This window comes from Nicotiana attenuata, unplaced genomic scaffold (assembly GCF_001879085.1).
Source record: "Nicotiana attenuata strain UT unplaced genomic scaffold, NIATTr2, whole genome shotgun sequence".
Lineage (NCBI taxonomy): Eukaryota > Viridiplantae > Streptophyta > Magnoliopsida > Solanales > Solanaceae > Nicotiana > Nicotiana attenuata.
In genome coordinates, this window is record NW_017670969.1 from 325,326 (window position 1) to 336,365 (window position 11,040).

The 11,040-nt window shown below is 38.0% G+C and overlaps 1 protein-coding gene across 1 annotated transcript; it reads left to right on the forward strand.

Annotated features, from left to right (window-relative positions):
- Positions 1-840: 840 nt before the first annotated feature.
- LOC109244923 (serine/threonine-protein kinase A-Raf-like) lies at positions 841-9,028 on the forward strand. The gene is made up of 15 exons (XM_019412092.1): positions 841-1,183; positions 2,376-2,766; positions 2,856-2,981; positions 3,065-3,169; positions 3,301-3,877; positions 4,094-4,134; positions 4,238-4,306; positions 4,384-4,484; positions 4,630-4,708; positions 4,814-4,912; positions 4,995-5,063; positions 5,168-5,217; positions 5,763-5,844; positions 6,382-6,476; positions 8,593-9,028. The coding sequence occupies exons 1-15, from the start codon at positions 912-914 to the stop codon at positions 8,693-8,695; spliced, it is 2,259 nt and encodes a 752-aa protein (XP_019267637.1). The 5' UTR covers positions 841-911; the 3' UTR covers positions 8,696-9,028.
- Positions 9,029-11,040: the final 2,012 nt, after the last annotated feature.

Genomic DNA, 11,040 nt, shown 5'->3' on the forward strand with positions numbered 1-11,040 from the left:
TAAAAAAGGGTCCAGAGTATTGGTGTGGTTATAAAAGCTTCGTAGAATTGTAAGTTTAAACCTAATTATTTTCAAATTTAGAAAGAGGTCATTCTTTTTGAAACGGATCAAAAAGAAAATAGGTTCACATAAACTGAAAAAAAAAGAGTAATATATAGTAACATGACGAAATATGGCATAATTCCAAAATTGTTCAAATTTGAAAGGGAAAAAAAAACTCCAATTACTGAGCCGAAGCTTAACCTTATCCTTGAAACCGTGACCAAAATAAACATAATTATCCACCCTCTTTTTTTTTGTTTTGGTTTCTCACCCGGTACTCATATTAGGGGCCGATTAAATTCGGATTCGCGCCGGGAAGTCCCACATTGGGGATAAAGCGCTCCCTAACAAAGGCGACTTCATACCCAGGGGCTCGAACCCGACACCTCTGGTTAAGGATGAATGAGTACTTACCACTCCACCACGGAGGCAGGATCTCCACAAAAGGGGTTCAAAATATTATTTTTGTAGCTAGGGGAATTGAATCTATGACCTTATGAAAGTTTTGAGCCCCTTAACCACTAAATTACACTTTTGAATTGTGTTAAAGGAGTTCAAAACTTAATATATAAAGATTAAAAATAAATTTTCCTTATATATACCGTGTAATTTTTCGGCGAACCCTCTTCCACCCCGCTAAATCGTCCCTGCCGGCACGTCCACTTTCTACTTATATCCACCTATTTTCAGGCGTTAGCTTCATTTTGGCGTACAAATGCCATGTGGCAAATACCTTTTAGTCCCACGATACATTATAAATAGTCTAATATTTAAATTCAACAAAGGGGAACACAGTCACACACAGCTACAAAAGCCTTTCTCACCTCCGTCCAAAACCACCACCACTACCACCTCCGTATTCCGCCGTTATGAACGGTGATGGTTCCGGCGATACACAGTTGGCTATTTCCCGAGTTTTTTCGGAGAGATTGCGAGGTTTAGAAACGAGTTATGTGAGACTCAGGGAACAATTTAGCTTGCTCTTGGAAGATAAATGTAGTAAGGAATCAGATGCCGATAATGCGACGTGGTACTGCGGTCCCGGAGTGTTCTACTCCGGGACTCCGTACAGAAATGTTTTGGAGGACATGGGTCATGCACTTTACGTTACCAAAGTTGGTACTGGGGAAATAATTTACTGGTAAATACCGCTAATTTTCAGCTCCTATTAATGAAATCTTTATCATTTTTATTCTTTAATAGTTCTAGGACGAGCGCGCAACGTTAGAGTTACTTCACAGCTCCAAGCACAGAACAATCTCAAGAGCAGCCCGGTGCACGAAGCATCGCGCGTTTACGCAGGATCCGGGGAAGGGTCGTGCCCCAAGGGGTGTACTGTGGCCTACCATGATGCAAGCATTAATGGTTGATTCCACGGCTCAAACCCGTGACCTATAGGTCATACAGAGACAACTTTAACAATGCTCCAAGGCTCACCTTCCAATCATGGAACAATCTCTTTGTAAAAAATGCAAGGGATGCATGGCTTCATTCTCTCCTCTGCATTATAAATCATTTTAAGGACATAAATAAGTACTAGTAATAAAATGGTAGTGTTCTTTCTAACCAAATTCTAAGAACAATTCAATATGGTATCAGAGCATGAAAAGATTTCAAGTTCATGTCTAATCATATTCTTCGTCAGAAAATTTTCATGGCCAATGAAAAAGGATCTGATTGGAGCTAGACGGATCGTATTAACACATAAATAAGTATATAAAGTGTGCCCTTTTTAGATGCTAAGATTAGGTGCAGCAATTGGCTATGAGGCGCGTAGCAACCTTTTCCTACTGTTATAGCAAGCAGGGAAATAGGCATTAGTATCAATTATCGGTTTACTTCTTTTGCATTCGTTTCTCCAGTTATAGGTGCAACTGTGCAAGGGAATTAACTCAAGTCGAGATTTCTGCTTTACCTTTGACTGAAAGTATATAATCTTATATTTGTCCATCTGAAAATGCGTACATACTTCAAATATCACATTTTGGTTAAACTCAATTTTGTAAAAGGGGTAGTTAGTTTTGAGAGGAAATATGGAATTCCAATGAGAGTAGTATGCTTAGTGGATGAACAGACAGGTTTATCTTTGCATCTCTGCTTTAGAGATGTGGATGCTCAAATGTACTACATCCACATTTGCTGTAACCAAATGGTCCAAATCCCCTTTCTATTGACTCATATTGTGACTCTACACTTACTCATTGCTCAATCGGTTATTCAATTAACGGAAGAAAGGAAAAGGGTAAACAAGAAGAAGAATAAGAAAAAGAAAGAGTATCGGCTATTCCTCTCCTGTGACCTACCACATAACACAAGCGAGTTTTCTATTGCAGGAATCGAGCTGCTGAGAAACTCTATGGTTATAAAAACTATGAAGTAGTTGAACACAGGTGTACTGAACTGCTTATTTGTGAAGAATATCATGAATTGGCTAGGAATGCTGTGAAAAGATTGAGCTGTGGACAATCATGGTCGGGTCAGTTTCCTTTTAAGAAGAGGACTGGTCAGATCTTTATGGCAATTGTGACAAAGAGCCTATGGTACGAAGACAGTGAGATTTTTGGTGTTATCACTGTCTCAAGTGATGCAGCTTTTTTAAATAAGATAAACTCAGAAAAAACAAGAAGCTCTCAGGCTAATGGACAACCTGGAAAGCAAGGAATAAATGTCAAAAGTAGCCAATGGCATCCACCGCCACAAACTGCATCATCTGTTTCCAATCTGGTGCTTATTATTGCTTTATCACTGGCTTATTAACATTTTGAGTTAGTTTCCTGCGTAAATTATTCACCGTTGGTATTCTATATTTTCAGGCCTCAAAAGTCTTCCCACTTAAACGTGGAGAGGATACACGCAATGCATCTGCAAATGTGAGAGACAGAGAGGAGGCTGAACTAGACAGATTAGGAGGGCAATCACAAAAGCCACCAAGAGCACCCGTAAGTCATGTGTAGGTACTAAGGTTCTTTGCTTTTTGTTAATTATTAATGAGATGTATGAGAAAATGTTATCAACATTTCAGGCTGCACGGCTGAATTTCAGTTTGCTAGGTAGGAAGATCAGAGCTAATTCAGAAAGCTCAGAGACGGATCAGTCTGCATTTGATATTGCTCAGCCTTCTAAACTAGTACGGTTTCTTCTTCCTTTCATGCATAGGATAATTTTTCTCTACATATGTCCTGTTTTTGGCCTTCAGCCTACTTTACTGATAGGCTGGCCATTGTTATTCTAGTCTTACCTGCTTTGTGAATATGGTAGGTGGCAAAGGTTATGTCAAAGCTTCACATTACAGGATTTGGAACCATTGGGGGAGAAATGTGTGGAAATATTCAACCGAACGGATGCGATAAAACTTCTACTAGTGAGGATGTCGCAGAACCTTATTTGCCATCAGCTTCAGAGGGAAAATATAGTCATGTTCTTGATGCCTATCATGATTTCCAGAATATACTGAAGGCGTCTTATTTTACTCGACGAAAAACGTTTGCACCTGAAAATGCACAAATAGCACCCACTGATGTCGTAGAGGGTCCGATAGCTACCTGCTCCAGAAAGTTTGATGAATGTTCTAAGGCATTCGGATCTCCTGAACAGTTGCCAAGATCATGTTTCCAAATCAATGATAAATATCTCAAGTCACAGATGGGAAATTCAAAACTTTCAGGGATGGAAGATTCATCTCGACAGCAGTTAGAAAACCAACAGTCACGGAAGTCAGGGGAGAGCACTAGAAGCAACCAGGGAAATTCACACAAAAATGAGAATGAGCTAAGCTTGATAGCACATTGTGAAATATCTTGGGAAGACATCAGCCTAAGGGAAGAAATTGGACGAGGTAAATCTTGAGAATATTGTACCAATGTTGTTGACATGGTGCACTTTGGCTATCTGCACATATGTAATGTCGGCCAAATTTGGTTGAGAAGAAACTCCCTAGCTGTTAGAGATCTATTTGTACATTCTTGTTAATCACTGTCTGTGAGGTTAATTGAGTACCAAATAAATTATAGAGGAGCTAGAATACTACTCACCATAATATTTCCTTTTTTAGGTGCATATGCTGTTGTGTATCATGGAATCTGGAAAGGATCGGTACTGTCCTAATTCGCTATAATCTTTTCACATTCTGATGGCAGACTGAAATGAGATCTCATCATCGTGGTATTTGTTTCTTCTCGCCTTTTTGGTCTTTCAGGATGTTGCTGTTAAGGTTTATTGTGGGAACCAATGTGGTGAGACAACTTTTCTTGACTACAAAAAGGAGGTATGTGATGCCATCAAACGGTCATTGACTTATTATATACATAACAGATTTCTAATTGATTTTCAACACTTCTTCAGATTGACATAATGAAAAGACTTAGACATCCAAGCGTGCTATTATTTATGGGAGCAGTATGTTCACAAGAAAAGCTTGCCATTGTCACAGAATATTTACCCAGGTAATGAAGTATGTCATTTTCATCAGACATGGTCCTGGTTATGAAAGTTAGCAGTCAAACCAGAGACAAGAGACAATCGATAGACACTGTATATAGTAGCTGAATAAAGATTTTATGTGAAATGCTGTTTCATCATGTGTTTCAGGGGAAGTCTTTTTAAAGCACTTCACAAGAATAATCAGCCACTAGACCTCAAAAGGCGTCTTAGGATGGCTCTTGACGTGGTCTTTTATCCACTTGGACTCATCTATTTCCTTTGAATAATTAGTTTTTAAGTATGACTCATTACCCTTATGAGAACTCATGGTGTTTCTTCTTGTTTGCTTTAGGCTAGGGGTATGAATTACTTGCACCGGCGAAACCCTCCTATAGTACATAGAGACCTGAAATCTTCGAACCTGCTAGTGGATAAAAGCTGGGCTGTCAAGGTTTTGATTTCTCCGTGGAACCTTACAATTATTCTTATTGAAGTTCTTTTACTAGATTAGCTATTGGTGTCTCTTTCCTCAGGTTGGAGATTTTGGCCTTTCAAAATTGAAACATGCTACCTTTTTAACAGCAAATTCTGGACGAGGGACGGTATGCTTCTTAGCCTTTTGATTTGCTCTTTTTTCGTGGTCACATCAGATGGGCTAATGCTGTTACCTGTCTCTCACAAATTTTCCTACATTTTATTATTGCAGCCGCAGTGGATGGCTCCTGAAGTACTTAGAAATGAACCTTCAACAGAAAAGTAAGCTTCATAACCTTTACTTTCTGTATTATTTTGTTTCTGTTAATTAACCTTGATGGTGTAATGCGAAACTGATCGTTGAACTTGAGACATTGCTCCTTGTGCCTTTCTCTATGAGGAAAGGAGCAAATCTGTGGGACCATTCTTTTGTGAGTATTGGGCTAAACCGGTCCAAAAATACTCTTAAGATGGTGTGATATTGCCCGCTTTCGGCTAAGCTCGCTCGGTTTTTCCAAAAGGCCTCACACCATTAAGAGGTCCCTATGCCTTATATATGTGGACTCCCAATCTTTTCAGCTACCAATATGAGACTGTGTTCGCACACCCAACAGTGAGTAAAGTATCGCCTAGTAAGGTATTTGCGGTCCAATAATCTAGATTTTAGTGCGATGACCATAATCACCGGATTATTTTGTATATTTGCAGATGCTTGGTTAATACTCTTAAAATATTGATAAAACCTTTATAAAGCATGAGAATGCTTTACATTGGATAAAGATTATTTGTTTCTTACAATACGGTTAAGTTCTTCCACTGTTGTGCAGATCTGATGTCTTCAGTTTCGGTGTGATCTTGTGGGAGCTAATGACTGAATCTATTCCGTGGAAAGACCTTAATCCCTTGCAGGTACCTCAATGTTTCTTTTCACCATATCGATCTATATTTATGTCTGTGCATGCAAATGCTGATAGCAAGTTAGATTTGTTAGTGTGGTTCTCAATAGTCAGTAGTGGTACCAAAAGGAGTTTGTGTAAGAGTGTTGATATAATGTAACCCAAGATCAAACATGATATTAGGATACAAAACAAATTTAGATTAGCAAGAACAGTTGCGTACCTGTTTGAGCGATACCGTGGATTGACGAAGACTAGGTCTTCCTCCCTATTACTCTTTCTCCAATATTGCAGCGTTAATGGGACAGCTACCACACATGTTCTGAAATAACTCTAACTATGTGTTTATACAAGGGCTAGAGTCCCATTACGGGCCTCATTGGGTTGAGTCTACACTTACCGACATGCACATTAAGTGCACAACTCAATAACCAATTATCACACTTATAATTGGGCTCACATTTATGGACTATCACCAAATCTGGATATTTAAATATAAATAAAATATTTAATAGTGTAAGTCCATTTCTTACAGTTTTTTTATTTGAAGGTTGTTGGAATTGTTGGCTTTATGGATAGAAGACTGGACATTCCACAAAATCTTGATTCCCGAGTTTCAGCTATTATACATGATTGTTGGCAAAGGTGCTTTTCTTTCCTTTTGTTTGATTCCCGAGTTTTAGCTATTATACATGGTGTTTATTGATCTTGAGAAAGCATATGACAAGGTTCCTAGAGAAGTTCTTTGGAGATGCTTGGAGGCGAAAGGTGTGTCGGTTCCCTACATTATGGTGATTAAGGACATGTATGATGGGGCTAAGACTCGGCTAAGACAGTAGGAGGCGACTCTAAGCATTTTCCGGTTGTAATGGGGTTACACCAAGGTTCTGCGCTCAGTTCGTTCTTATTCGCCCAGGTGATGGACGCGTTAACACACCATATTCAAGGGGAGGTGACATGGTGCATGCTTTTCGCCAATGACATAGTTCTGATTGCTGAGCCGCGAGCCGGTGTTAACGAGAGGCCGGAGGTTTGGAGATAGGCTCTTGAGTCTAAGCGTTTCAAGCTGAACAGGATAAAGACGGAATACCTGGAGTGTAAGTTCAACGTTGAGCTGGGGGAAATGGGCGTGGATGTGAGGCTTGAATCACAGGTCATCCCAAGTGGAGGCAGCTTCAAGTACCTTGGGTCGATTATCCAGAGGGGAGGGGAGATCAACGAGAATATTACAACACCGTATAGGGGTAGGATGGTTGAAGTGGAGGTTAGCGTCTGGAGTCATGTGTGACTAGGGCTGTGCATAATTTGGTAAATACCGAATTACCGTATCGAAACCGAAAATTTTGGTATTTGGTATACGGTATTTTGGTATTTGATTTAAGTTTTTAAAAAAATTGGTATTAGGTATGGTATTTGGTATTTTAAAATAAAATACCGAAATACCGATACCTACCGAAATATATATTATATTACACAGAACATGTATTATCAATTCTAACATAAATATAAAAAATCTAAAATTTTACTTTCAATTATTCTCTAAGTTCATCAATTAACTCTAAACAAGTAACAAGACATTTCTAATGATCAAATATTCTTTTATATACAATTTTCTCTATTTGGGTCGATATTTGCTAGTTTTTGACAAAATTTTGGTCAACAAACATTTTCAGTTTTGTATTTTTGAGTACTTTAATTAAGAATACTAGAGTCTATGGCTTTATGGTCTAGTTAGTATTCAAACCGAATAAACCGAAGTTACCGAACCGATAAACCAAAACCGAACCATACCGAATTGAATTAGGTACAGTATTGGTATATGATTTTAAGAAACCGAATACCGAAAATACCGAACCGAAATGTCTAAATACCGTACCGTACCGACTACGAACACCCCTATGTGTGACAAGAGAGTGCCACCGATACTCAAAGGTAAGTTCTATAAAGCGGTGGTTAGACCGGCCATGATGTATGCGGCTGAGTGTTGGCCTGTTAAGAACTCACATATCTAGAAGATAAAAGTAGCAGAAATGAAGATGTTAAGGTGGATGTGCGGGCACACTAGGATGGATAAGATTAGGAATGATGATATTCGGGAGAAGGTGCACGTGACTCCCATTGATGACAAGATGCGGGAAGCAAGGCTCAGATGGTTCAGGCATGTTCAGAGGAGAAGCCCGGATGCTCCGGTAAGGATGTGTGAGTGGCTGGTTGTGGAGGGCATGAGAAGAGGTAGAGGGTGGCCTAAGAAGTATTTGGGAGAGGTGATCAGGCAGGATATGACGAGTCTTCAGATTTCCGAGACATGACACTTAATAGGAAGATGTGGAGGTCGAGTATTAGGGTTGTAGGTTAAGAGATAGTTGAGTGTTGCCTTACTTCGTACCTTTGTGAGACTAGTCTGGTAGGGTTTTTGTCTAAGATAGCTAGTAGCAATGTTGTGCCTTACTATTTCGCTTTTCAGTGGAGAACCTATTTATTAGTTATCGCTTTGCTTTGCATCTTTCATCTGAATTTCTTGTTGTTACTATTTTTCCTATGATTTCTGTGGTGATACTAATATTGTTTCCTTGTGTTTTTTTTGCTTTCTTGAGCCGAGGGTCTTTCGGAAACAACCTCTCTACTCCTTCGGGGTAGGGGTAAGGTCTGCGTACACACTACCCTCCCCAAACCCCACTACGAGGATTTTACTGGGTTGTTATTGTTGTCGTAAGTATTGTAAATGAACTTAATTAAGCCTTTGTTTCTTGACTACAAACAGCAAACCAGAACTTCGTCCATCATTTGAAGACCTGAGCAGAAGAATGACAGAAATAATTCTCTCATTTGGGGGATTGACATCTAGGAAGAATTCAGGGCTTTGATATGATGATATCAAACACGGTTTGACAGGCAACTCAAGATGAACAACTTATGTAAATACACAAGCGAATAAAGGGAATTGACAATGGAAAGCGCCTTTCGTTTTAATTTAATGGAGAGCGAGGATTTACATAGCCCACCCAACTTGTTTCTGATTGAGGTGTAGTTCTGCTGTTGTTGATAAATCTTTTTTTACTGTTTTCCATTTCGCAATAAATTGAAGGAGTGTATTGAGAGCATAATGTAGGATCCTTGTACAGGAAGATGCTTTTGCTTAGTTTGCTGCTTTAGAAATAAATAATTTGATGCATTCCTGTGAAGATTGGTTAACTTTCCATGTTTTAGTACTCAGAATTGAAGGTGTACATTTTATAGTATTCTCAAACATATGTAGTGGGAAACTTTTGATTATTTTCGTTCTTCTGTAGATCTAAATATAAGAAGCTTAAAATAACTCATTTTCTAAAATTTATGGTCATTTTTCCAAGTAACATACAATGATATTCATGCATAAACATGCCCGTTTCGCCATAGATAAGGGGCGTGTTTTGTATAACGGAAAATATTTTTCGTGGAAAATGTTTTTCAAGAAAATATTTTCTTGGAAAATAAGTAATAATCTTAATCATTTTTCGGTGTTTGATACGCAAATTAAGGAAAATAACTTCTCAAGAGTATTCATAAATAATTTAGATACAATAAATATGAAGCCAAAAACTTTCGAACCAACAACTTTCCGAACCCACAAATTTTATAAACTTCTGAATCGCTAAACTTTCGAACCTGTAAACTCTATATTTCTAAACCCACAAACTTCTAAACATATAAACCTCCGAACTCGTAACTTTAGAACTCGTAAAATTTCGAACCTATAAACTGAAAAATAAAAAAACCAGAACTGAAAATATAAAAAAAATATTTTTTTTTTAGGCGGGGGGGGGGGTGGGGGGGGTTTTAGAAAACGAAAAACTAGGAAAAAAAAACTTAAAAATTACACAAAAAACGTAAAAAATAATTTTTTTAGGGGGGGGGGGGGGGGGATGACGGAGGTACAGGGTGGGTGGTGACGGAAAAGGAAAAAAAAACTGAAATTTGGAAGGAAAGAAAAAACCCTTTTTGGAGAGAGGGGTAGGTGAGGTGGGGTAAGGGAGAGAAGAGGGAGGGAGTTGGGGTTCGATGTGAGCGTAGATGGAGTTCTTGGAAAATGTTTTCCTAACTTTTTCTAGGGAAGTCATTTTCCTCCAATTTCAGGAAAATATGATATTTAGGAAAATATTTTTCAAACTATTTTGTGCAACCAAACAGTAGAAAATTGAAAAATATTTTCTGAAAAATGTTTTCCGCCATACCAAATACACCCAAGATTCCAGATAAGTGAAATAATATTTGGAGACAGATCTCAAGTTTTATATAGAGGAATTTTCAGAAATCACTCTTGTTTAGTGGTTATTAACTTCTTATAGCTATCATATAAATTACTTCATATAGCTACAATTTAGTTGTTATGTCACTGTATTCGTTGTATTCGCGCTACTGTATTCATGAACAGTAGCGGAATTCGCCTAAAAATAGGGGAGTCCAGTTGTTTAATAACGGAAGGATGATCAATTAGCGTGTATCACTCTTAATTTATCTTAACAAAATCAATTTTACATAAATTTCGCTGCTAAGTGACTGTATTCGCGTTATTGTATTCATGAATACAGTAGCGGAATTCGCCTAAAAATAGGGGAGTCCAATTGTGCGACTGTATTCGTTGTATTCATGCAACTGTATTCGTGGATATAGTAGCGAAATTTGCCTAAAAAATAGGAAAATACGGCTGTTTAATAACGCAAAAAGGATCAATTAGTGTGTATCACCCCTAACTTAACTCAACAAAATTAATTCTACATAAATTTCGTTGATACTGTGTTGTATTCCATTTCGCGCGACTGTATTTATAAATACAGTGAGGTAATCAAGAAATAGGGTGTATACTGTTCTATTCAATTCGACAGTATACATTGTATTCAATTCACATATATTTATTATTCACTATTATACATTGTATGCAATTCACCTCGTTCAATTTGGCTGCATTCAAACAACAAAAAATCACAAAACACAGTGATATTCGGCCGTATTAAAAAAATACAGACCTTCGGAACACATAAATACATGCGAAAAAAAATATTGTATTTATATAATTTGAGTGTATTTGTACATAATATTATGTATTTGTATCATTGTATGTGACTAAAAAAGCAAAGTGTAACGACCCGGCCGATCGTTTCATGAGTTACTGCTCCGTTTCTCCCATTTATGTTTCTTTATGTGTTGTTCAGCTTCATTTCATCGTATCATG

Bases quoted from the DNA above. Each gene is read 5' to 3' on its own strand.
- LOC109244923 (XM_019412092.1), top strand. From the start codon at position 912: ATGAACGGTGATGGTTCCGGCGATACACAGTTGGCTATTTCCCGAGTT. The intron at 1,184-2,375 runs GTAAATACCGCT...TTTCTATTGCAG, and splicing joins ACTGGGGAAATAATTTACTG to GAATCGAGCTGCTGAGAAAC. The intron at 3,878-4,093 runs GTAAATCTTGAG...TTCCTTTTTTAG, and splicing joins AAGGGAAGAAATTGGACGAG to GTGCATATGCTGTTGTGTAT.